We start from the raw sequence: 26,208 nt of genomic DNA on the forward strand, positions 1-26,208 counted from the left end.
TGCCTCACATCTCACGCTGCACGCTCACACACCACTTCAGTGACTTCACTCACACAGCTCCTCGCAGTCTACTTTCTCCAACAACATCCTTTTCTCTCACTTCTCCAACAAGTTGCCTCCTCTTCTTCCCACTGTGCTACGGCATACGGCACAAGCTGACTTAAGGTAGGTTGCCATTGCCCATCTTCTCACACACACACACACACACACACACACACACACACACTCTCTCTCTCTCTCTCTCTCCCCTCCTCACGCCGCCCCCAGCCAGTCAGATGTCGGTTTGAACTGGGATATGCCTCATTGCGGCGTTACGGTATTGTGAATTTAACGTGCAATGACCCGATCCAATGGTTTTTAGCGGCCCAGACCGATCGAAGGTGCGCTGCAGTATTGTGCACCTGCCGGTCTGTTTTTTTTTTTTTTTTTTTTTTTTTGCCTCCATGACATGTTTTCCTGGAATTTGTACACTTGTCTCTTTTCTTTTTCACGGTCGGAAGGAAACTGCAGCTGCTACTGGCAAAGGCAGTACCTGAGGTTTGGCAGCAGTCGGCTCAGTCGTATATATCCGTACCTGTGAAGCTGGGTTAAGGTAGTAATACCGATTGAGAAGGTATACGTACCCGTATCTGTACTTACCATCTAAGGTCCTTCCTTCCATTTCCCCGGCCAGTCACTTCCCGCGTCTTTCCGCCCCTAGGAACTGGCTCATGGGCATAGGTACTTGCCTGAGATGCATCTCATGTGGCCACACTTGCCTCATTCGCCCTCTTAGCTTGGGACGGTTGTGGACAACAATATGGAGTGTGCTGTAACTTAGATTCAGCTGCTGCAATGCCATGTCATGTCATGCACTGCGCTGCATCGCACCGCATTGCATCTTCTCTCGCACATTCAAAGCAAAATTCCATCGCGACGCAGCAATTTTTTAAAATAAACCACGGCTCCTGAGCGACAGCGCCAGTGAGCTTGGTCAACGAAAGGCGAATTGCGGCACTTTCCGAGACATCTCAGCTGGACCTGGACCATCTCAGTCATCCACTCCATTCCCATGTTTTGCTGCTTGCAGCTGTCAAGTAATACCTACCGGATAATCAGCCTTATTGCACGCCGCCACAGTTTAAACACACCTCACATCCGCCCTCACAAGTCACATCAAAGAATAAGCGCCCTGTGCGTCCGTCGCCAAAAACGGCATGCTCCAAATGCATCTCTGAGCATCTTGGCTCTACATTGCACCAAAAAGACTAGCTGAGCTGAAGCTTTAGACTTTGCTTCGCCCTACACTCTCCCAGTCGACAGCGCGTTAACAAATCGATCATCCAGATGGACTACAACGTCTCATCTGCTCCGTGTTTGCCGCACAATGGAACCCAATTCTGTCCCTGTTTCTTGCGTGGTTTGGTTCTGTCGCGCCCATCACCGGGGGCCCGGCTTCTAGAACAGAAAATACCCCTCAACTTTTTTTTCCAGCATGTCAGCCTGGCCTGGTCGAAAGTTTGCAGCGCTTCTGGGCTTGTTGCGTCTTAATCCAACCGTCCTATCCGTGTCGTACCGCACCGCACCACAGTCTACTATGGCTCGGGAGAACCCGAGTCACGACGCAATCAGCTGCTCGAAGCTGCGACTTCATACCATCCATGCTGTTTGCTTCAATATCAAAAGTAGCACCCTATAGCAGGATCTGGCCCACCGGGACGAGTCTTCAAACCCGTCATATATGACGGAGAAGACGCTTTATCCGGAAAAGATAATGCATGGTCTCATTTGCAGGATTCGCCACAAAACCGCCATCGTCTCGCAATTTTATTTGCAGCGCTCTATGTCCTACTTTGTTCCACCGTCGAGGGTGTTAGTCGTCTGGTATAGTCCCAAGCAACAGACGCACCTCACTTTCTCCCACCGTTCTTGGTGACCCAGGTCATCCGCTGCCGGTGCAGGGTTGCAGATTTCCCGTGGCAAGGCACGCCCCGAGACAAGGGGGCCTACGACAGGCCTGAGCCCTGAAGCCTCTCGCAAGTCTTCCTTCATTGCTTTTTGCAATACCCCACCAAGGAGGCGGTCATAGTTCTGGGTCCTTGTTGGGATCATGGGTTTTGATACGGGTACCGACTGCAGATTTGCTTCTCAATATGTCGGCCGCCTCGGAACCTCGATGCTGACCACCGGGTTCAACGACGGCCAAGAGTTTTTTCCCACTACATACCCCCAGCACAGAGCAGTCAATATTGTCATTGAGAGATGACCAAGAGAAGCGCCGTTCGTATACGGATACTCCAGCAAATCACATGTTAGCCGTCAACAATGTGGCCTTCTCGTCTGTGGATCAACACTCCATAACAGGGACGGGATGCATCTACCCATAGAAAAGGGGAATACGCCCAGATAGGACCCCTCACAGAAGCACAAGCATCATGCTCAATAGTTCCCACAGTCCTGCAGCTACGGCCCCAGGCTCCCTATTCAAATCCTGACAGTGGCCTAATCTAGCGTGGCCTGGTCGATAGAGACTCCTTGCAAAGTTACGGCACGGATTTGACAACTAACCCACCCCGAAATGGAGGGACTGCTTGGACAAGCAAACATGGCATACGGTTCTCAATTGGGAACGAAATCGTTGCCGAACGGCACTCGCGAGTTGCAGAACTCGAGGATGAAAAGTTTGCAAACGTTACAACAGCCGTTGAACCATCTGTGGCGCGCGGAATCTTGATCGCTGCAGATAGTCAACGGTAACGGCCGTTGGCTTATTTTGCTCGATAGTGTCACCAAAACGTCTTGCCCTTTCGAGGTTGACGCCATCGGATGAACTGCCTGCGAAAGGCTGGTAGTACCAGAAGACAGTCATGTTTGGCAGCGCGACATGGCGGATACGGTTTGCAAATCACAAGTAATAAGATGGCTTGATATAGCCTTTAGCTTTACACGCAGTGATCAAACGAGCACGACGCCGAACGAAAGTGATAATGGCTCCCTTGCTCATATCCTAGCAACCCCCGAAGGCGGGAAGCTGCTCGGTATTACAACAAATCAAGAGAAACCTGACTTCGACTCCCGCGGACCCGGAGAAGAATCCCAAATGTTAGGTATGACCTTTGCGTTAAGGGCGACAAGCGGTAGAAAATGCTCAATTGCTGCCAGCCTCGAAGCACGCTATAGCTCTTCCGGTATTCTGCCAAATCTGGGCACAACCATCCATAGACTGGCAGAGTCAATCAGTCTTCACAAAAGAACGCAACATGATTGTACCTCTCTCTCGAGAGAGAGGTACATGCCTGAACAAAGAACGCGAACCCGCATTTGGTTAACATATATGCAGCCACTCGCCATACCACGAACGTCTTTCGTCCAAAAGTCTAGCGCGAAAACAAAAAGGCCAACGATGCTTGGCGTCTTACCAAAATTTGCCTAGCCAGGGCCTAGAAGGATCGCAAAGACGGGGGGCATGGGGGCCTCGTCCTCAGATGAACCCAAGGCTTCACATCGTTCTGTACTTCGTCCGCTTTCCCATCCTTTCACAGTGGGGCAGAAGCGGCCAGCATTGGCTTCGAAGCAATCGCAAGTGCCGTCAAGTGAGATCAGCAAAGAGGCCCTGCCGTTGTGGCTGGTCAAATCGACTGTAGGTATGTTCACCAAACCCATGTTGGCATATGCTCCGATAGCTAACTTATCTAAAAGATCAAGCGGATGGCTGACACAATGAGGAAGGCGTTTTCAGGTTGAATCAACCGGACTAGCCAACAACATGGCTCTACTACAGCCCCATGTTGACATCAACATACACGACTACCTATGAACAGGGAACAAAAGTCATCAAAGACATCAAGGACGGCATATCAACAGAGGACCATCACTGCGTAATTACCCGGGAGATGGGAAAAGGGAGGGGGGAAAACCGCATCTTAAGAGAGGCATCAAAACACAGGGGCCAGGCATACGTCAGTCTTGGAGAGAAGGTCCTGGCCTCGACTCCCTAGGAGCCACAGCCAACCCACTGTGATGACCATCGCCGTCATTCCTCGCCTTTTGCAATCACGGTTCATTGGTCATCATCATACCCAGTTGCTATGGGGTCAGCCATGTCTTACTACGGGCGCAAAGGCCTCTAGTAATTTCTAATTCTTGTTCCATGTTCAGGAGACTTTGGTGATGGTCTCTTTAAGATGCTCCGTATCTACTCCTACTCAACCAGCTGTGTACCTTTCTACAAGATGGAGATGCTGACCTGAAGGAATATGCGGTCTGTAGCTTGTACACCCCAGCTCGTGCTGCTTGGTGAAAACCTGGTGAGGTTGTCCATCATCTGCGACCATACTCATCGTGCGCTTTGATATCAAGTTCTTACCCCGGATGGCGCTGAGTGGACCGACCGCTCCGGGATGTCGTCTTCGTTCAGCCGTGCGATCTAAGCCGGGTTGTGGGATGCCTTCTCTTTCCCATCCCCAGTCAGGGTCTATGTGTTCAGACCTCAAAGCCACAGTCACAGTATCAGAGTAGCATCCTGATCTTCTCTTCGAAATCCGCGGCAAAGTACCATCCGGTGTAGGGTATATCGATACATGCGCCTTTCTTTGTCAATCTCCGACGCGATGGACGAATTACTTTCGGCATTGAGCATCGCAATGGCCTCTTCCATACGGTACCTCACACTTTAGATGGACGTGCGGCTCTTCTTCGTCCGGGCCGAATTCCTCAAAGGCTACTACCTACCTATAACGCGCGTCCCAGACGGGTCAGAGGCGCAGGAACGATGCAAATGATCTGCCGATATCTCAAAGCTTCCCTGGTCGCATAGTATCGGTGCAACCATTACCATTCTTCCTATTGGAAAGGCATTCGTGATCGATCTATTACACAGCCATACACATGGTGACATTGGCTTCGTCTTGTTACTCCTCCGCCTCTGGTACTGGAGCTTAACATGGCGAGTAACAGTAGGACTTCCAGAGTTTTTTCAAGGGATAGTTCACATGTACTCGCATTTATCACAGCAGACCTGCGCGCATCTACAAGTCGGCAGATTGAAGAGCTGGACCAACAGTGATCAGACCATACCAGACCGTATTTGTAGATCCCATAGAACTGGATCCATGCAGCCTCAAAGTTCTTTCGCGCAGTCTCAGGGACAGCCCGCCTTCGAATTTTCCGATCCGACGAGGGGATACTACTCTGGATTTGAACATCCAATCGCAATGGGCATCAACGACATCGCCTTACCTTCCTCTCCTGTTGCAATGCTACCAGTTTGGGATTTCCTCTCGGGGATTATGCAGGAGACGCCCAATGGATGCTACGCCAGGAACGGACTATGTTCGCCAGCCCATTGTGACATTGCGATCAGACCGAGTGGCATTCACTCACACTCAACAACAGCCCAACCTCATCTGTTGCCATCAGATTACAACGGGCGCAAAGCCACTCGCGGTCGGAGGCGTTCTTCCTTGGTGATATACGAACTTAGCGTTACAGTCACTCCTGCTACGTCGGTAACACGACGACCGAGTTAGAAGCGGCGGCTAAAGCTGTCGGTACCTTGCGAATGCTATGATGCTCAGAGGTTGTCGGAAGAACCTCGTCGGGTCCTTAACAATTCGCCCTGAAGGAAGGGACGGGGTTTACACCTCCAGATCGACTTGTTGAGGTACATAGGTAATGGTTCTTCTAGACCTGGAGGCTGGCGGACGATCTCATGCGCCCTTCCCCGTTCGACATCAAATCCCAATGCTGAAGCGTCCGGGAGTCATGAATTTAATTCGTCGCACAAGACAGAAGCCAACTGAAGGAAAATAAAAATTCAAAAGGCGCCGAGACTAATTGCCGCTAGAGATGTGTCACAGCACCTCTAAAGTTATTACGCATACGGACGTAAGAATCGACAAGGAGGCGTGGGAGAGTGATGTGGATGTTGGCGTCATCCATCTGCTGTGGCTGATAGGGGTGTAGGGGTCGCCAGTACGTGGCATCTGCAGTCCCCCGTGCTGATGGCATCATCCCGCTTTTCGCAACGAAGATCGCAACAATTCCCCTGCTTTTGTTTCGAATTGACGATTATACGTCTCGAGGTGGCCGTGGGTGCTCCTAGGGAGCTACATACAGACACCAGTGACGGAACTGCAGATACCGTTGCCCACCGCCTATACGTGCGGCGGTTCTGAAATCAGGCGCGGGGGACTCGGGACCGAGTTTCCTTGGACCAAGTTTCGTTTCAAGCACAGACCAGCTTCCCTTGGGGGAGGGTTGAGTGACTAAGCAGGGGAAACTGTCTCTTGGAAGAAGCTGGTCACTTGATTCTGCACGTGAGGCCAGCATCAAGCACGCGCCCGGGCCGTAGGGGTCTTGGACCCTGCCAAAAGGGATGAATGGAAGGTTTCAGCCGCGCTGTCAATAGGAAGCGTGGTTCTAAAAGGGTGAGATGATGAAGCTCATATCGTACCATGAACTGGAAGCCCTCGATTACATCGTCGACGAAATAAAACACTACGTGTGTGAAATTGGTGGTGGAGCTTCCAACCACACGTCCGATTCTCATCACAACCCACCCGTATCCGTCTTACAAGCAAGGGAGTGAGTGAGTGAGTGATCGCAGGGAGAACCAGATACTGTTGTACACAGAGAGCACACAACAAACAAAACATTGAGAATACAAGCAACAACAGGATCAACGGCAATAACAGAGGGAGAGAAAGAAGCATAATCATAATGGACCCAAATATCTCGGCATCCGCTCTGGGTGAGCCACACCACCTTGGCATCGGCTTCTACCTCCTCCCCTTCGCCACGTTCCTCTGCTTCCTCGTCCCGGTCCTCTACATCTTCCCCCCCATCCCGGCCACCACCAGCGACGCCCTACGCTCAACCCACACCAAGATTGGCGTCTCGCCGCCAAAGAGCAACCTCCGGGACCAGTACTCCGTCAAGGCCGACGCCGGCAGCACTTCCAATGCCGGCACCGGCACCGGGCCCGTCGCCCGGGTCAAGGCGCTCTGCGTCTACCCCATCAAATCATGCCGCGGAATCGAAGTGACCCGGAGCAAGCTCCTCCCGACGGGCCTGGAATTCGACAGGCTGTACACTTTCGCGCAGCTCAAGTCCCGCTTCCCGGCCGCCGTGGACGACTCGGCCGAGGCGAAGGACGAACACACCTGGGAATTCGTCACGCAGCGCCAGTTCCCGCTCCTCGCGACCATCAAGGTAGACGTCTACGTGCCCGACGCGACCAAGTCCACAGTCTTCATGGAAAAGTCCTCCGACGCGTGGATCGTGATGCGGTTCCCCTGGCGGGAACCGGGGTTCCGGGGCACCATGTCGTGGGTGGCGTCCAAGATCCGGGACGGGTGGAGGGGCCAGCCGGAGATGGAGGTGTTGTTGCCGGTCGAGTTTCCGACGGACGCGGAGATTGCGGAGCGCGGTTACACGCGCGAGGACGTCAAGGTGTGGAAGGAGGTCGTGCCGGCTCTGAATATGGAGAAGGAGTTGCCGGGGGAGCTGTGTCGGTATTTGGGGGTGAGCAACAAGCTGGCGCTGTTCCGGGTTGATCCGGGGCAGTTGAGGGAGGTGTATCGGTGTGCGCCGAGGAAGGAGGAGGCTGGGTATCAACCTATTGTTGGATTCCAGGATGCTGTGAGTTTTTGTTCCTCCTTTGGTTCTCGGTTTTGGGTCCCCTTACCCCTTTTTCGGGTTTCTCTTCGTTGAGAGGGATAAGAAATGGATGTGTGGGAAGTGAGAGAAGGAGACTTGAAGCTAACGGATCATTTGAAAAAAGTATCCCCTGCATATCATGAACATCAGCAGTCTCCAGGACTTTGACGCCAAGGTGCCCAAGGACGACGAACTCAAGCATCTCGATGTCAGGAGGTTCCGGTCCAACATCATTGGTAAGTTCGATTTAATATAGCATGAGATGATCTCCTTCCCTCGAGACTCTCTAGAGGCTCGATAGCGGGCAAACTTTTAAGGCTCAAGAGCTTTACTGACGAAATCCTGTGACAACATAGTCTCTGATGCGCCAGCCTACGATGAGGAATCATGGAAATGGGTCAACTTCACCCAGGGCACCTCAAAGGTCACCGTCCCGGCCAAATTCCAAGTCTCGTGCCGTACCGTTCGGTAAGCTCCCTTCCTCCTTTCCTCACTCACTCACTCACTCACTCACTCACTCAAAAAAACACCTTGACTAACACCCCCTCAAAGCTGCAAAATGCCTAACGTCGACCCAGTAACCGGCGCCCGCCACGGCGCCGAACCGGACCGGTCCCTCCGCAAGCTCCGCGATGTCGACGAGGGCGCCCCGCGCATGGGGTGCCTCGGCATGCAAATGTGCCCGCTCTTCGAGGGCACCGATCGCGTCGAGTACATGCAGGCCTGGCTCGAGGTCGGCATGGACGTATCCGTGCTTGAGCGCGGCGACCACGTGTACATCAAGCAGTGAAAATCCAGGCCACTTATCTTGATCTTAATCCTGAAGGAGAAGAAAGAGTATCTGGGTAGTGGCTGATGAGGCGATTTGGTGCTGCTGAGGAGAGAAGAGTGGTTGGATTTTCGTCTTGCTTGATTACGGTGTGTGAAATGGCATAATAGACATAGACTTCAATCACACGCAGGAGAGAACGTTGTAGGTTAAGAACAGGAAAAAACAAATTTGATTTCCTAATATTCGCACTCGCAACCTCCATTAGATATCATGCCAATTACTCCCATATTTCCGGCTTGTTTTGCGTGAGAGAGACAAGCCCGTCCGAACCTAGTGCAGAAAAACGACAGAAAGCGTGCTCCGCTGTGGTATCCAACGAAAAGAAATTTCAGCCCGACCCAGAAACCCCATCGAGTACTCTTGCGCCTCTACTTCAGACCGGGAGAGAGGCCCCAATGGCAAACGGAAAAGAGGAAGAAAATCCCATCATCGTCATCATCATCATGTCGCGATCCGAAAACCATTTTAGAAACATTCACGAGCAAACGCGAACAAACACGTTTACTTCATGTCAGCAGGCGTCAATGCTTGAACCATACTGGTTCCTTCGCTGAAGCGAGTCCGGAAGATGCGGTTCGCGTTCTGGAACATGCCGTCCTTGAGAGAGACGACGATGAACTGCGAGCCCTTGAAACGCGTCTTGATCAGGCGACCAATATTTTGCGTGTGGGACAGATCCAGCGCGGCGTCAACCTCGTCAAGAATGTACATGGGCGCAGGTTTGAACTGCAGCAGGGCCATGATGAGTGAAAGGGCGATGAGAGATCTAAATTGCAAGCGTTAGTTTGAATTCATTGAAACTTAGTGGAAAAGATTGAGTGTATGCTTACCTCTGACCACCAGACAGCTCAGTCAAGCTCTGCTTCCACACCTTGCCAAGGGATACCTTGACTTCGAGACCATCGCTAATGGTCTTGCCTTCAGGGGGGTCCAACTTGGCGAAACTGCCGGGCAAGAGCTCGTTGAAAATCTGACCAAAGTCGCCGTTGACCTTCTCCCATGTCTCTTGCAGGGCCTTCTTTTTGTAGTCGTCCAGGCTGATGATGGTCTCCTCAATCTTGCGCTTGTCGCGGATGACAGTCTTCATCATGTGCTTGAGTGACACCTCCTTCTTCTCGACACTCTCAATCATGTTCATGACCTTGGGGTTGATCTTCTTCTTCATGCCCTGGAAGCGGTCCGTGAGGTTACGGAGCGTCGACTTGCACTCGCCAATGTTCTGACCCTTGAAGTCATACGGCGTTCCTGAACGGCCAAAGTTCTCCTTCTCGTCGGCAATCCAGTCGTGCTCCTTCTCCATGTGCGCAACAGTTTGCACGGCCGATTGCTGCTCCTTGTGGAACCTTTCGACCTGATGGCCAAGCTTCTGCATCTCGAGACTCTCCTCGGCGATGCGGGCGTTCTTGGATCGGGTAGCATCTTCGAGGGCGTGGAGTTCGTCATCGAATCCATGGAGCTTGGCCCGCTCATCGTCAAGCTCGGCCTGGACACCGTCAAGAGTCTCTTGCAGGGTGCTTTGCTGCTTGACAAGATCCTCGACGTCCTGCTGCTGGGCCTTGATGGCTACTTCAACCTCTTGCTGCTGTTCGCGGGCCGCGGACAAATCGCCAGAGACCTGTTCTGAGTCGAGCTGAGCGCCCTGTACTTCCTTCTGTAGAACCTTGACGGAAGCAGTGTTCTTGGTTAGGTCGGCCCTCAGCTTGTCCAATGATTTCTGGAGCTCAACAAGCTTGGCATCCTTGTTGTTGTCGAAGTCCTTCATGTCCTTCTCAATCCGCTTGACGTCAGCAGTGGCTTCGAAATGCCTCTTTTTGGCCTCCGCAGTGTCGCTCTTGAGCTGGGCAATGGTTTCCTTCATGTTCTGCACCTCTTGGATGATTGAAGAAGAAGAGTTGCTGCTAATCTGCTCTTCACCAAGCTTGATCTCGTGGCTCTTCAGGTCAAGTTCCTGCTTGATCTTGCGAGCGTGGTCAAGTTTTGACTTCTCACTCGCAATAGTGAGCTGAAGCTGGTGCAACGAAGACTCGGTCTCCTTGAGTTGGCGTGTGATCTCGTTAAGCTTTTGCAGCGTGACGAGCACACCACTGGAGTTGGGGGAGCTACCACCCGAGAGTGTGCCTGAAGGGTCATAAGAATCACCCTCAAGGGTGATGGACCTCATTCTGACGTTGGGGTCGAAGGTGACCCTCTTGGCCGTCTCTGCATCTGCGCAGATGAGAGTGTTGCCGAAAACATACTCCATAGCGGCGGAGACCTCATTGTCGTAGCCGACGAGTGACAGGGCTAGGTCAACCTTGCCTGGTGCAATTCTTTGGGCAGCCCCGATGGCCTGAGCCGAGGCTTTGAAGGCCGCAATCTTGTTCAAAGGAATGATGGTGACACGCTTGCGAAGCTTTCCTCCTTGAAGCAGTTGAGTGCCAGTGACTTCGGAGTCAACCACGACGTTGTAAAGGCGACCACCAGCGCAAATCTCGAGCGCAGTACCGGCTTGTGTGTTTTGCTTGTCGAGTGTAAACAGCTGGGCAACCAAGCCCTTGACCTTTGATCTATCGAAGTTGGGTGTCGGGTCGGCATAGTTGAAGTCAATGTTGGCGACCTTGCGCTTCAGGCCGTCGGCCTCCTGTCGAAGACCTCGGATCTGCTGCTGCAGGGACGACTGCTTCTGGTACAATTGCTCTTCCTGGCCGGGCTCAAAGCCTAGTCGTCCGAGCTCTTTCTCGAGCTTCTGCGCCTGTGACCTTAGGCCTTCGAGATCCCTGAGAAGGTCGGCATTCTGCTCTTTCGCCTTCTTGGCTCGCGGCTCCTCCTCCTTGATACGCTTTTCGAGATGAGCAATCTTCATCTTTGCTTGCTCCTGTTCGGTAACCGATGCTGTCGCGCGGTTCCTTGCGTCTTGCAGCTGGCCTTGGTAACCGCTTTCCTGACCATCCTTGGATGCAACACCAGTCTGCAAGGTTTGCAAGAGTTCCTCCTTGGATTCGGCTTCTTGGCTTTGCTTCTCCAGGTCGTCCTTGGCTGCGTCGAATCGGGCTTTGATCTCCTCAAAGGCCTGAGTCTTTTCTTGCAGTGTCGCCTCCAGCTCCGCGACGTTCTTCTCGACAGCCGTCTTCTTCTCTTTCTCTTCCGCCATGCTGGACTTCTTCAAGTCCATGACCGTGGCAAGTCTGACCAGCTCGTTTGAGTGCTTCTTGACGGCATCCTCCAAGGCTTGCGCCTTTCCTCCTTTCTTCAACTCCTTGTCGCGCTGAGCTCGGACTCGTTTGACATCCTCTTCAAGGTGTGAGATTTCGCTCTTCAGTCGTGCCGCAGACTCCTCGAGGTCTTTTTGTCTTTGTTTCTTGCCCTCCAGGTCTGCTGCGGATTGCTCAAGCTTTTCTTGGCACCTTACGTAGTCGTGCGCCACGACCACCCGTGTAAGACGCTCGAGATCGTTCTGGGTTTGTTGGAAGTCCAGGAAGGCTCGCTTCTCCGTCCTGAGCTTCTCGAGCTTCGGCTCGATCTCGTCTCGTAGCAGCTCGGTGATTTCTTGCAGTTTCATCTCTTTCTTTGCCATGGTCTTAAGCGCCTTGTCCCTCCTGTCCTCAAACATTCTGGTTCCCGCAGCTTCTTCAATCATGGCCAGAATTTCGACCGGCTTCATGTTGAGAACCTTTGTGATTCGGCCCTGCATAATGAGGAAATTTGGGTTGTTGATGTTTAGCTGGACAGACTGGAAAAGGTTTTGTACAGTCTGTTGTTGGGCTCGGTGTCCATTGATGAGGTATTTGGATGTGCCGCCAAGGACGATTTGTCGAGTTACACTGATGGTTGAGTACTCCTCGAAGCCGATCGGCGACTTCTTCTTGTCTCTATTGTCGAAAACAATTGTAACACTCGCTTTCGTCACACCGGCTTGACCGCGCTTGTAGATAAGATCCTGTTGCGAATAGCATCAGCTTCACCTGTCACCAGCAGAATGCACCGCAATGGATGGCTACGCACCTGGAGATTTTGCGCTCGGACTGTTGTCATGTTGGTAATTCCCAAAACGAAGCAGATGGCGTCCAAGATGTTGGACTTTCCGGATCCGTTGAGACCAGTGATCGAGTTGAAACTTTCGTCCCTGTGTTGTGTGAGCTTTCGTCCCCTCACAGCCAAGGCAAGGGGTTTGTTTACCATCCCGAAATCACCGTTCGCACGGCATACGACTTGAAGCCCTGAATACTGTTAGCATCGAAAAGATAAGAGACGGAATGTGATCGCATACGTCTATAATGACCTCTATGACCCTCATGCTGCCGTAGTTAGTTGTTGACGATGGTGTTGCTGAGGAGTGTTGTCAGAGTCAAGGTCTTATTGTTTACTTTCGATCGGTCGCGTTTCCACTTCACCCCCCCTTCCCATGGACGGAAGGTTTGGACCCTCCCGCACTCCCGCCCGATAAGGCCCTTATCGGGGACAGCACACATATGGGGCGGGCAGTCACACAGGGCACCGCGAGTCTCCCGCAAGCCGCAAGCGCGACTGTCAATCTGTGATTGCCCCGGCTCAGGCAGCCCCACGAGCTTCAGCCGCGCTAAGCCGAATTCGGACTCGACCAAAACATTCGGTTCGCAATGCAATTCAAATCCAGGTCCATCAACACCACCACACATCCATACAACTTTTGTGTGCTTTCCACTTTTTGCTTTCCTCTGCCCCTTCTTTTCCAGCAACTACCTTACTACACCCAGCTACCACATTCCGAACTCGATGACCAGCTAGCATTTCTCTTCTCTTTCACAGCGACACTCTTGCGCGTCGCGATCTACCCCTCACAATGGCGACGATGCGAGGAACGCGTGTGCCTATTGGCTCCGCGTCATGGATTAACGAAGAACGAACTACAGCCCTTAGCATCGTTCAGGCTGAGGCCGAGGAGTTCTCTTTTGCCGCGAGAAACGAGTTTGACTGGCTTAATGAGCATATGGCTGGGGTCTTCAACGAGAACGAGATGTATGGTGACCCCTAGCTAGTTGCTCTGTAACGATTGCTAACTACCTTGACAGCAATGTCGCCGAGATCTTCAAGACACCTGGAAAGCTTCGAAGCAAAACGCCCCGCACGGCGCGTAAGGTCGACAATGGCGAGCCTCGTATCGTGAGTTTACTCCTCTCACGCGCGCAAATATCAACGTCCGCTAACAAGGTGCAGCCACTATCAGATGTGTTCTCTTCCACTCCCAACGGCGCCCCAAACACTTTCACACAACATCTTACTCGCGCTACTCCCACTGCCCACCCTGCGCCATCAACATCATCACCTTTGATCAACAGGAATATTTCGCCCCTCAAGGCTGCCCCCTCCCCTAGGCCGGTTTCGAAACAGCCCGTTGCACTAGCCGATTCCGGATACTATGGCAGCCAGGATGTCGACAACATGGACAACGAAGAGGAAGACGACGACGACATGGATGTCGACCTGATTGAAGAGGAGACACAGATTGGCGAGCCACGATCGAGCCCCCCAAAGACTGCTGGACGAACCGGCCATGTCGCCTTCGAGGCCATCGAGCAGAGCGCGCCTCAAAGCCCTACCGAAACACGCACTATGCGCTCTCCTGAAGTTACTTTTCAAACGGCCAAGGAGGAGCAGACAACGCGGGTTATACGCGATCTCATCGAGGAAGCTCCATCCCCAGCATCGTCCAAGACCTCAGCTGCCCCAAGCCCGGCCAAGGAAGCCAGAACGCCCTCGCCTCCTATCGTATCACCCAAGCCTCGCTCCGCAAAAAAAAGCGTGTCGCCTATCAAGGCCTCACCAAAGAAGCGCTCCCCAGCGAAGCAGTCTTCACCGCCATCCTCACCTGTGCTTGGAGCTGCACCATCTCCCATGCCCGAGCCTTCGCCTGCTGCTGAAACACAGGATGATGTGGACGTCCACATGGACGATGATACACGATCACCGTCGGATGACGAGTCGAGCCCGATCCGCCCAGTCAGAAAGAGCAGCCTCAACTTTGCTTCACTTCCTGCTAGAGAGCCTCTTAAGAATAAGAGTATCGGGGCTCGTGTCTCTAGGACCAGCCACTTGGATATGAACCGTCAGAGTTACTACGGTCGGCAAACGGGAGGAAAGAGCTTGGGAAACAACATGGAACTACTTGGGGAATCAGACGACGAGGAAGGCAACGATGACGGAATGAGCATCGATGGCTCAGCCGAAGACACAAAGGAGGTCGACAACTACGCCTCCAACCACAACAAGACATACACTCAACGACTACAAGACCAAATCAACTTGCTCGGTAAATCTCAACCGAACGCAAGCCGACCTTCAAAGTCGATCCCGAGCTCAGCGGTTGCGCAACAGCTTGCACAAACGACTGTGACCCAATCAGTTGCAGATGCCAAGGCAGCAACACCCGCGAAGAGATCTGCTGCACCACCGACTCCTGGAGCGTTCCCGGAGGACGATGATGAAGAAGACGAAGTGGAAGCGGGCGAAGAGGATGACTGGATTGCACCTCCTGTGCCTGCGAAAGATACGCCCCTGGCCAGTCCACGACCGCATTTGCCTAAGAGCCACACTGCGGACGTCATGGAAGGCATCGACAGGGCAGACACCGTCAGCGGCCCTGAATTTGCTTTGCCTAAGCAGCGGCAATCTCCTGGTCGCTCAGGCTCCCCCAAGCGGGCACCTGTCATCCCCGAGCGTACTACCAGTGTGTTTGGACATGGCAAATCTGCTTCTGTTTCTGTCTTGCCTGATCTTTCCAAGGACAAGATGGTTGAAGACCTGTCTCCAGCCAAGAAGCATGTTTCAGTGTCCAACCCTCTGTCAGCCGTGCCGGAGGATGGACGCCCCGAGACTCCTCAATCGCCTACACGAAGCTTCCGGGACAGTCCATTGAAACAGGTCAAGAACAAGCTGTCTTCCATTCTGAAGAGTTCCAAAGGTCTTCTTGCGAGCAGTGCGGCCATCAGCGCTGAAGGCAAATCTTCGCTAATGTCACCTTCCACCGCTCGCTTTGGCATCAACCCCGGTCCCTCTACAGACTCAATTGTGCCCCAATCAATCGCCGCAGAGCCATTATATCCTGACCTTTCCAAGCGAATTGCAACCGATGCTCAGACACTTTCCAGCATAGGGAGCCCCGAGAAGCCCGTTGCGCGCAGAACGCGGGCTTCCGTTGAGAAGGAGAAGGAAGACAAGCGTAAAGAGAAAGAGGCCAAGCTGATGGCTGATCAGATGAGCAAGCTGGACAAGGCTCGTGCAGATGAGCGGGAAAAGGCCCGGACTTTCAGCAAAGAACAAGAAAAGATTGCCGCAATGGAGAAGAAGATTGCTGCTCAAAAGGAGAAGGAACCTGAACAAGAGCAAGTCAGGGAGGTTGAACGACCTGCTCGAACGCCGGCGCCTAAGGAAGCACCCAAGCCCACAAGGACTAGCCCCCGCAAGGCCAAGGCTCAGGCTGAGGCCGAGGCTGCTGCCCAGGCCTCACAATCAGAAAAGCCCGATGTCGAGATGGCTGAAGCGCCAACCCCTAGGCCCCCGCCATCCGCTCCTCGCTCTGTTGGCCCTAGCCAGACGGCCAGGCAGCGGGAACTCAGACGTCCAATGAAGCCAACCAAGGAAGCACCCAGCAAGATCAAGCAAGCGCCTACCGTCATTCGCGTTAACACCGGCTCGCAACACTCGCAGTTCCACCCCTCCAACAGCACATTATCATCGGGTCTGCAAGAGACACTGGGCTCGTCGGTCAAGTCCAAATCAAGCCAGCCAGGCTCACATAGCAAGCAATCTCTGGCGAGCATGAAGAGCTCTGTCTCGTCCAATGGCCGACCGAAAGCACTCGAGCTTGCCGCCAAGCGAAAGGAACAAGAAGAGCGGGAGGCTCAAAGGAAGAGAGATGCGAAGCTCGAACTCGAACGGAAACGCGCTGCGATTCAAGAGGAAGAGCGCAAGCAGGAACTGCAAAGGCGACAAGAGGCGGAGAGACAGAGGGAGAGGGAGAAGGAGCAAGCCGAGGCGAAGAAGAGTGCACAGAGACAGGCAGCTATTGAGCGTGCCAAGCAGACGCGAGCACCACCACCTGCTGTGCGCTCTCAGCCCAATGGCCCTCCCGACTACACTGCCAGTCAACGCTCCGATGGCCAACCTCCCCGGCCTCCGTCCCGAATGAACTCCATGGCCCATCGGTCTCAAGAGGATCGACCAGTCAATGCTGTTCTTTCTAACGCTTCGAAGCCAGGCTCAAAGCGCCCCCTGCCGCAAGACAGCAGAGAGGACAATGGCTCTCGCAACCCTCCCGCACGTAACGGGCAGTCTTACAAGACCCAGGAAGCCAAGCGTCGTCGCACTAGTGATGACTTTGCTGATGAGCTTGACATGGACATCCAACCACCCAACATCAAGGGCCCCCCTGTTCGCCCTCCGTCAGTGGGTTTCAAGAAGGTTAGTAACTCATTACTCAGTGCGCACGACGGGAGCTTTGCTGACGTGGATCATCAGGACATGCCCACGAAGTCGACGTACGGCTACACCAACGCACCGCCGAGTGCCTCCAGAGATTTGTTCAAGTCTACCGTCACCGCCCAGCACCACAGCACAATCAAGTCCACAAAACAAGTGGATATGAATCAGTTTGCTCAGGGACACATTCCATTCGCGCCTAATCCAAACCCTGCCGGCCCGGCTCACAAGACACCGGCGCGACCTATGGGTGCTGCAAGCACAAAGTCTACCGCCAAGGCTACGAGATCGTCTCCTCGATTCCAAGACGGCGAAAAGATTGAGCTGCCTGAAATCGATACAGATGAGGACGAGGATGATGACGACTCCCACTTTGGGGTTGCCCCTTGGGCTGATTCGCCTGATTTGAGACGCGCCCTCATGAAACAGGAAACCATGAATCCTGAGGGTATCTTTGGGCCTCCCCGCGCCCTCAACATGGAGGAAGTGTTTAACAACAAGGAGAGATGGCACAAGTTCCGCGCGCGCACATCAAGCGCCAACTGGAGTGGATCGGATCGCTTGACAGAAGACGAGATTAGGAAGGATCTTGCAGCTCGCGACAAGCTTCGCAGAGAGGGTGGTTGGTCCTACGAGATGAGCAAGGACTTGATGTGAGAGTCGCCGCAGACTTGGCGTTGGTTTTGGTGGTTGGGTGACAGCTGTGTGGTTTACACATGCGAACGAACTCACGATGGGACATATGCAAGCAGATCATACGGCTGCTCAGATGGCTGAGTAAAGCCTGGCGTATTCTTTTATTCTTGCAAGGAAGCAAGAAACCTTTTATTGCGGGCGTTGAGCAGCATAAGGCATGCAATTATGACCGTGTTAATATCGAGTAAAATGGCAATTCCGCGTTACTTTTGAAGCTATGATGAGCCTCGTGGTATGTTAGCTGCGAGTCGGACATGCACCTGAGGGCCGGCTGTTACGGTCTCCAGCTTTCATTCGATCGCATGGATGGGAGAGGTAAGGCTCTGAGTCTTAAGCTAGGGTTGTGTCATTCTCGTTGACAGGGCAACCGCCCCGGACGCGATGACGGTACCTGCCAGGATCCGACGCGGTTGTGCACCCAGGTACCTAGGTAGTTAACGCGCTGGACCCTTGTTAGGTACTCTCCAAATTTCCTGGTGGGATCCGTAACCTCCAACAGTTTTCAGGAGCTGTCAATCCATCCACCAATTTCTTGACTCGGATTCGCGAAACGACCCTTTCTTTTGTGCTGATTCGGGTTGCGTGATCTCCTGTATCCGTGATAATCCTGGAGAATGGGTGCTAACGACAGCACGGAGAGCCGCAAGCGCAGTCGTGCCACACCGGCGAAACCAGACCACAGTATCCCATCGAGCTTCAAGAAACGGAAGCTAGACGCCAACGGCAACCCGATTGTCGCTTCTTCTCCGACGACACCCAAAAGTACTCCAGGGGCCAATTCATCCGCTCTGAAAAAGTCCGCTCGCAGTAAAATCACATCCTCGCCCGTCTCGGCATATGACGTGCCAGACTCCCCCGAGGACAACCCGCCACGTCGAATCCGCAATGTAAGAAGCGTTGACCGACCGACTGCCAAAGTTCCGATCCCGCCTCGCCGCAATGTCGACGTTGATATTTACGATATTCCCTGCTCCGACGATGAGCTGCATTCGAGCCCGAAGGAGGTGAACTCGCAAAAAGCGAGCCCTACGAAGAGAAAGAGCAACGCCGCGGCCGGCCACGATGTAAATGAGGTCAATGGAGGGGAGACCATCGAGAAGCCACAGCCTCAAAAGGGCAAGAGCAATAAGGTGCTGGGAAAGGACGAGAAGGTTGCTTCGACAGAGGAGTCTTCCTCGCAGATACGATCAAGCGGACGCCGGAGAACTCTGACAGCGAAAGCCCTCGAGCATGTGGAAAAGGTTGCGAGTCGCTCTGCGACTCCGACTTCTCACGCGAGATCTTCTGCCACTGCGAATGAAGTGCCGGAGTCCAAAAAGGCTACAGGGAAGGCGAACCGCAACATATCTATGCCTCTGAAAGGTATCTTGACACCGTCCAAGCGGGACGGTACGCCGAGAAGGAGTAAGAGCGTAGCGTTCGATTCTGCTAGTGCTTTGGCTCAAGAGGAGGTGTTTTTCGAGGATCTTCCGACAAAATCTGGGAGAAGCCGAAAACCATCACAAAAGGTGGTTGAAGCAAAAGTAGTAGTGGCGAAGACCGCGAAGTCACGAAAGGCGCCGCCCAAGGTGATTGATGAGGAGTCACAGGAGGAAGAAGATGTGCAGTCAGAGGTCGAAGAACAGCAAGATGAAGAACCGGTAGCAGAAGCGTCAAAGCAGGAGGAAGAGGAAGACGAGGACGTTTGTTCGATATGCACGAAGCCCGATTCCAAGCCTGGGAACAGAATTTTGTTCTGTGATGGCTGCGATAAGGCGTTCCATCAAAAATGCTACAACGTGCCTAAGGTTCCCCGGGGAGACTGGTTCTGCAACGATTGCGTTGGGCAGAAGCAGTCGCGAGCAGTGGCAGCAGACGAGGCGGTGAAGACTCCCAATTTCGCAAAACACCTGAGCAATCTGCAAAGGGTGCTACTAGACCGGTGTACGGGTCGCCGACGAATCAAGCTGATTGACCAGGATGACGCCTACGAAAAGGCGCATCGGCTGGTAGAGCAGACGGTACTGGCTGGGGAGGGCAACTCCATGCTCGTAATAGGGGCAAGGGGTTGCGGCAAGACCACGGTAAGTCAACACTTATGCACACTACATCGGTGCTGTTCTAATATCAAACAGCTCCTCGAGAGCATAGTCGACGACCTGTCTTTGCAGCACAAGAAGGAATTCCATGTTGTAAGACTAAACGGTTTCATTCACACCGACGACAAGCTGGCCCTGAAAGAGATTTGGCGGCAGTTAGGCAAAGAGATGGAGGCGGAGGACGAGGCCAATGCTCGGGTTTGCAGTCCCAATAGCTCAAGAGATAAGGCCAAAGAAACTGACGAATCGTGTAGTCAAATTACGCCGACACAATGGCCTCGCTGCTTGCGCTGCTATCTCACCCGTCGGAAATGGCACAGGCGGAAGAGGGCGTGACGTCGCAAGCGGTCGTCTTCATCATTGATGAGTTTGACATGTTTGCAGCGCATCCCCGGCAAACGCTGCTCTACAACCTATTTGATATTGCACAGGCGCGTAAAGCCCCTATCGCGGTGCTGGGCTGTACGACACGCATGGACGTAGTGGAATCTCTGGAAAAGCGCGTGAAGAGTCGTTTCAGCCACCGTTATGTCTACCTGTCCCTCCCAAAAAGCTTGCCGGCATACTGGAAAGTATGCAAGCAGGGCCTTTGCGTCGATGACGAGGACATGGACGTCGAGGGCATCGATGTCAGTGTTGATGGACACGAAGCTTTCCACGCAAATTGGAAGGCTATGGTTGAGGTATGTTTCCAGGCCAGATTGCAGGAGGGCTGAAGATTGACTCACCTTTCCACAGGTTCTATACAAAGAAAAGGCATTCCAAAGTCTATTGCAATACCACTACGCAACGACAAAATCCGTCTCGGCATTCCTGTCAGCGTGCATCCTTCCCCTCTCCGCGCTCTCGTCTACATCTCTAGATCTCGTCATTCCGCCAACGCCCAGCGGCGCGGTCGTCTCTCTCTCGCCACCAAACTCCAAGCTTCACCTTTTGTCGTCGCTCTCAGAGCTGGACCTGGGCCTCCTCATCGCAGCAGCGCGACTGGACATTGTGGCACATACAGACACGGTCAACTTTGCAATGGCGTACGACGAGTACGGCTCACTGATGGGTCGGCAGCGGGTGCAGTCGGCCAGCTCGGGACTGCTGGCCCTGGGCGGCGGCGTGCGGGTGTGGGGCCGCGGTGTGGCTGTTCTCTCATGGGAGAGGCTCGTTGCCCTGGGGCTGCTGGTGCCGGCGGGTCTCGGGACGGGTCGGGCTTCGGGGTACGGCGGGCTGGAGGGGAAGATGTGGAAGGTGGATATGGCGCTCGAGGAGATTCCCGCGGGGTTGAAGTTGAACAACGTGTTGGCGCGGTGGTGTAAGGAGATTTGAGCGTGAACATCATCCTCCGATGAAGATATGACTAGGGCGTATAGAATCAGGCAAAACGCCAGTTATGAGCCATTGCTAGGCTTCCATATTTGCACCCCTAGGACCTGTAACAGTAGTTGGAGGCAAAGGAGCTGCTGATACTGAAAGTTGAGCGCCTCCTTGGCGATCTCATTTCCACAACTGGTTCCCAGGGCTTGGCGCCACATGAGTACGGCGCGGTCTAACGATTCGTAGGGCGTGGTTGGCATAAGGTGGTCTGATTGTCTATCAAGTAAGGATGCCAGACACGCCAGGCGAATATCTACCTTGGGGAGCGTGGGAGGCAAGTAGGCACGTTTGGACCAGGTAGTTGTTTTGATGCGGCGCTAGGGAGACGACCCGGCCCGGTGTCTAGGCTGCTTTTGTCAAGGTCGGGGTGTCGTTGGGTGCTTGTTTGGAATCATGGAAATGCAGTCTGCTTATGGATGTAAGATGTAGGTGTGAAGAGAGGGGAATACGAGGACGGCGGGCAGTATTTCTATCTCTCTGCTTTTGTTCTCCAAGTCTATGGGGCGGTTGGTTTTTTTGGGATTCTTTTATGTTTAGTGATCATGAGAGTAGCGCATTTCGGGTAGCGTCAGCCGGGCGATTGTAATAGTATAGTGAACTACCGATGTCTTTGAGTGTATCATGAGCCGAAGCGGACTCCATTGGTTATGGTCTGCTGTCAAGTCCCTAGTCTAAAGTCTAAATTGGTTTGTGGTAGTGCAGTGTGGTAGTTTGAAGGTTTGATGATGGTTGTTGCTTGGGGAGATTTGATAGCTGCGTCACGGCCGTAACGTCGTCGTCGTCGGACGCGGGGGGGCGAAGGCCAAGATGCAGAGGATGAAGATCTTTGGCACTTTGGGTGCGCCTTTGCACTTTTTGCGTTTTGTTTCTTGTTTCTTTATAGACAGGCACCTGAATACTGTATGCGGTCAACTTATGACCCCGGTCACGAGGCAGGGTGGGTTGAAGAAGGGAGTGTCTGGCGGAATTATAACCACATCTCCGTAGCGGAGAATGGATGAAGACATGGATTTAGATGGTGTCACGATGTCACGATGTCACGATATCGCGGAGAAACACGTGCTGAATAAGATAGAGTATGATCCCTTCTGGCCGGGGGATATATTTATAAGTAAGCGATTTTCAGGAGGCAGCGGGAGGGGGAAGGGAGGGGAGGCTGGAGTGGCCAGGGTTGTGGTTGATCTAATGGGATGATGGGGTTCGTGAAACCTTTGATCATCCCAGCAGTGCATGGGCTGTAATAGCCTGTCAGAAGGTAGGGGGAGGACAGGACAGACTATCTCTCTAGATACTGCGTGAGACTGCGTGAGAAATGAGCATGATCAATTGCGGTTGTCAGCTTGTCTACCTCTCCAAGGCTGGTTGACGAATGTAAGAAGACGGTGAGTGCAGTCTGAAAGGTCCAGTGTGTTAGTCAAGAAGCGCCAAGGGACGGCGGCCGCCTCGGGTAGGTAGTTTGTGGTAGTTTAAACGACGTTGGAGGTGTCAGTGACGTCCCTCCCTCGGGCGGCCGCGTGCCAAGAGATGTAAGCCGGCCGCTCCCTCCCAAAAGAGGCTTTTCTTACCTACATTTAAGGTACACGACATCTCCACTGCCCTCATCTACCAAAGTCTGGACCTCATTGGATCCTTTCCGAAGTGCGCATGGTCGCGCACCGCCTGTAGCTTTACATAGGTATGAAAAAAGAGGCGTTTGTATCAAGAATCCCATTGTTCTCGTATTCGCTCATGCTGGAAAGATGGAGATTGGTGAGAGAGAGAGAGAGCATGCAAGCCACACGCGTGGTTGTTGGTGTAGGTACTTTGGCTGGACGGAAGGGCCCTGCAGCTCGGGACTGGACGTCTTGGTGTTGATTGAATCGTTGCATCGGCCCAATGACAGCACCCGTCTCGATACTTTCCAGGCAAAGACGGGGTCGGGTACGGATACCTTTAGTGATCAGTTGTCCATCGGGTACAGGGTGGTCCCACAAGTCTGGGAACCCGGCGGCCGCCCGCCGCCACGTTGCGGCGGGTTGAATTCCGCACACGGGCATCCAATCTGGTGGGTTTTTGGGGGGGTGTTTTTTTGGTGTGTTTCCCTTTTCTTTGAGTTCCATTAGGTTTTGAGTGTCTGGGTCCTCCAGGTGCCACTGTCATCTGTCATCGATCCGAGTTAGCCATGTGCCGAGAAACACCAGGGCAGTCTTGATCCATCTTCTTCCCCCCCCCCCCCCCAGGACTCCTGGACCACCCGAACACAATGTCTTTTGAAAACATCCAGTGGGACACATCAGCCGCATGATCTCTTTTTGTCTCTGAGTCTGGGGAAGGGGGCTGAGCTGATGGGACGACAGAAAAAGACAAGAGAAACGTCCGAGCCGAGCTGCCTGCCTGCCTGCCTTGGTTTTAGTGGCAGCACAGAAACTTGTCCACCGACTCCCCTTGTTCTATGTACACAGTAAGGTACTTTGTGTGTGTGTGTGTGTGTGTGTGTGGTGTGTGTGTGTGCGTGCGTGAGAGAGTGAAGGAGAAGGGCGGCGGCCGCCCATGCTTCTTCCCCCCATGCCATCCCAATCCATCCCGTGGCCCCCGACGACTTTTGTACGCATACAGAAGTACGAACACCTCAGTTCAGCCAAAAAGGTGTGAGGTAAGATGTGCATGGGTCCCGTCCGCCTGATGAGATTTTCTCGTTAATTTTCAATTTGTGATTCCCTCCGAAGCTGGGGGGAAAACAAAACTAGGAGGTTGACCGCATCTTTTTTATCAAGTGACATTGGGCTACAAGTACTAAACGAACTGGCATCAGTTCCTTCCTTACCCGCTCTCCGCCGCTTTCTTTTCAGTGATTGATTGGCCTTGATTTTCTTTCCGTCTTTCTGACGCTGTTCTTGATCAATCATCATCCTTGGTTTGCCATCTACTATACCCAAGGTACATATCCCTTCCTACTTCGAGGTCATCCCGAGTCTATTTCGATTCCCTCAAATCTCCTACAACTTTACACTCCCAAAATACCTGCCTTGCCTTACATCACTCAACTACCTAGCCTTGATTAAAAACAACTCCGTGGTAGTGCCCCTTCTTGTTTCTTCCCACGGACACTAGACTTTCCTCACCTCCAATCCTGCTCTTCACCGGAATCCTTGCCCTGCTCCCCTTACCCAGAGCCCTGTCTTTTACCGGCTCCAACCCTTTCCGGCAGAGAATCCAGCTCAAGGGGGCACACACACCTAGTGCACACTACACAGTATATCTTACTGCGGTACAGACACAAGCATCCGTACGGATAGTGTGGGTAGTCGGGCTTCACCGTGCCATCACCGCCCACCACGCACAGCTACGCCTCGCGGAGCCAATCTCATCCGGCCGCCCTCTGCGCCTCCGTCCTCCGTCTCCGTGCCAAGCTGGCACTGCCTCCGAACCACAACGCATCGCTTCCACTTCCACCGCATAACCTGGCAAGGCCCCATTTCAATACCCTTCCGGGCTTCCATCTACCGTTTTACCGCAAACTTGACTTTTCAATTCTCGATTTTCAGACCCGAATTCTTGGGACTACACTACCAACCTTACTCACCTACCTAACCTCTCAACCGACTCCTCTACACCAAATCTATTCCATTTTCTCGTTCTTGTTCCATCCCATATCCGCCCCCGCAACAGAGCTGCTTTTCACCCCCAAACTAAAGCTCAATAACCTTAAACTCACATCACATCTTAACCCTCAAACTCGTCTCCAGATACAGACTTTCTGCATATGGGGTCGAATACCAGCATCTAAACAGAGAACCTCCTCCCTCCGCCCACCAACACATCTATTTGTCTCTCTCTTCCCTCAACCATGTCAAAACGCACAACCTTCACCACAATCTCCCCTCTACCCCCAGGCATCACCCGCGATGCCGTCCTCGACTTCCTCCACAACCACCTCGAGATGATCGACCTCAACCCCCTCATCAAAGAACGCCACCTCATCCCGCCACCACCCAACGCGCCCCCCGAAGAGCACGCCTGCGCGTGGTACTCCCTCACCGACGAGATCTCCTACCTGCCCGGCGGCCTGGCCACGGGTAACGTCAGCTACACATGCTGCTTCCACGACCTGCCCACCGGCCTGCAGACCCACTGCTACGCGCCCATGGGCCTCGAGATCCGCGACAAGTGGACCGTCGCCGGCTCCCTGCCGGGGGAACCCGTCGAGCCCGTCGAGCTCGGCATCGGCGCCCCGCTCACGGGGCTCTACATCCGCGAGGACGTCGATATGCGCTGCAACGTCTTCACCTCGAGCTTTGTCAAGAAGACGCTCAAGAAGAGCCATGGTTTGCTGGTCGACCGCTTAAAGACAAAGGTTCACCGCACCGTCGTCGCTGCCGCGCATCAACGGCACGGCAGTCAGAACTCACTACCGGGGTCGGTCAGGTCCGGCTCCAGCGGGGACAGCGCCACGCAGCTGCAGCATCAACAAACATACCCGAACCCGGCTTACACGAACAACAACGTCCTCGGCAACCAAATCAGTCTCCCATATAGACCTTCATATCCCAACAACAGCATACCCGTGACCGCACCAACACCGGCACCGACGCCCCCAGCCAGCGACGGCTCCCAAACCTCACAAAACGCATACCCGGAACCCCTCCGTGTCCGCCGCACCACTAACCAAACTGACTCGACGTTTTCTCATCAACACCAACATCAACATCAGCAGAAGCCGTCGTGGCCGGATATCAAATCGCAACCGTCCGCCGCCAACGGGTACGCGCACGTCAACTTCTCGTCCGGCCATAACAACGCATACGACGCGAAACCTTTGCCTCCGTCGCCGTACGCGGGAGGGAGAGTGGGAGGAGGAGGAGGTGGTGGTGGTGGTGGTGATGTTGGTCAGCAGCAGCAGCACCAGCGAAATGGGTGTCAGCAGAACAGTGGCGCAACGCTGCAAGGGCCCTTTGTCGCTGAGCTGGAGTGAATGAGTGAGATTTCGGGAGTGAGTGGTGGCGGAGTGTGCCCTTTGTGTCACAGTCTTTTGTTTCCCGTCGCTTCGGCCTAAGGGTCTGTTTGTGTTGCTTATATAAACTCGATACCCCATATCTTATTGTTAATTTTTGGCAATTTATCAAAGACACGCATACCAGTACATGAGAACCTCCTTCGTTATAAGTGAGATCTGGATGTTTTGTGTAG

At 53.5% G+C, this 26,208-nt stretch overlaps 7 protein-coding genes across 7 annotated transcripts; 5 read left to right on the top strand and 2 right to left on the bottom strand.

Moving 5' to 3' along the window:
- Window positions 1–2,062: 2,062 nt before the first annotated feature.
- On the bottom strand, window positions 2,063–2,848 carry CCOS01_09619 (uncharacterized protein; the record flags this gene model as incomplete). The annotated part of the gene is made up of 2 exons (XM_060457777.1): window positions 2,063–2,198; window positions 2,676–2,848. The coding sequence occupies 2 exons, from the start codon at window positions 2,846–2,848 to the stop codon at window positions 2,063–2,065; spliced, it is 309 nt and encodes a 102-aa protein (XP_060310942.1).
- Window positions 2,849–5,090: 2,242 nt separating this feature from the next.
- On the top strand, window positions 5,091–5,507 carry CCOS01_09620 (uncharacterized protein; the record flags this gene model as incomplete). Its single annotated transcript, XM_060457778.1, has 1 exon — window positions 5,091–5,507. The coding sequence occupies one exon, from the start codon at window positions 5,091–5,093 to the stop codon at window positions 5,505–5,507; it is 417 nt and encodes a 138-aa protein (XP_060310943.1).
- A 1,192-nt stretch (window positions 5,508–6,699) lies between these two features.
- Window positions 6,700–8,428, top strand: CCOS01_09621 (MOSC domain-containing protein; the record flags this gene model as incomplete). Its single annotated transcript, XM_060457779.1, has 4 exons — window positions 6,700–7,620; window positions 7,763–7,874; window positions 7,995–8,106; window positions 8,191–8,428. The coding sequence occupies 4 exons, from the start codon at window positions 6,700–6,702 to the stop codon at window positions 8,426–8,428; spliced, it is 1,383 nt and encodes a 460-aa protein (XP_060310944.1).
- A 543-nt stretch (window positions 8,429–8,971) lies between these two features.
- On the bottom strand, window positions 8,972–12,743 carry CCOS01_09622 (RecF/RecN/SMC N terminal domain-containing protein; the record flags this gene model as incomplete). The annotated part of the gene is made up of 5 exons (XM_060457780.1): window positions 8,972–9,236; window positions 9,301–12,386; window positions 12,452–12,572; window positions 12,626–12,666; window positions 12,717–12,743. The coding sequence occupies 5 exons, from the start codon at window positions 12,741–12,743 to the stop codon at window positions 8,972–8,974; spliced, it is 3,540 nt and encodes a 1,179-aa protein (XP_060310945.1).
- A 525-nt stretch (window positions 12,744–13,268) lies between these two features.
- CCOS01_09623 (inner centromere protein) lies at window positions 13,269–17,560 on the top strand (the record flags this gene model as incomplete). The annotated part of the gene is made up of 4 exons (XM_060457781.1): window positions 13,269–13,444; window positions 13,498–13,588; window positions 13,643–16,885; window positions 16,943–17,560. 4 exons carry the CDS (start codon window positions 13,269–13,271, stop codon window positions 17,558–17,560), a joined length of 4,128 nt encoding a protein of 1,375 aa, XP_060310946.1.
- A 653-nt stretch (window positions 17,561–18,213) lies between these two features.
- On the top strand, window positions 18,214–20,994 carry CCOS01_09624 (PHD-finger domain-containing protein; the record flags this gene model as incomplete). Its single annotated transcript, XM_060457782.1, has 4 exons — window positions 18,214–19,662; window positions 19,714–19,875; window positions 19,932–20,360; window positions 20,416–20,994. 4 exons carry the CDS (start codon window positions 18,214–18,216, stop codon window positions 20,992–20,994), a joined length of 2,619 nt encoding a protein of 872 aa, XP_060310947.1.
- A 3,874-nt stretch (window positions 20,995–24,868) lies between these two features.
- Window positions 24,869–25,993, top strand: CCOS01_09625 (uncharacterized protein; the record flags this gene model as incomplete). Its single annotated transcript, XM_060457783.1, has 1 exon — window positions 24,869–25,993. One exon carries the CDS (start codon window positions 24,869–24,871, stop codon window positions 25,991–25,993), a length of 1,125 nt encoding a protein of 374 aa, XP_060310948.1.
- Between the last annotated feature and the right edge of the window lie 215 nt (window positions 25,994–26,208).

This window comes from Colletotrichum costaricense (assembly GCF_030867565.1).
Source record: "Colletotrichum costaricense strain IMI 309622 chromosome Unknown Scaffold_10.1, whole genome shotgun sequence".
NCBI classification, from domain to species: Eukaryota; Fungi; Ascomycota; class Sordariomycetes; order Glomerellales; family Glomerellaceae; genus Colletotrichum; species Colletotrichum costaricense.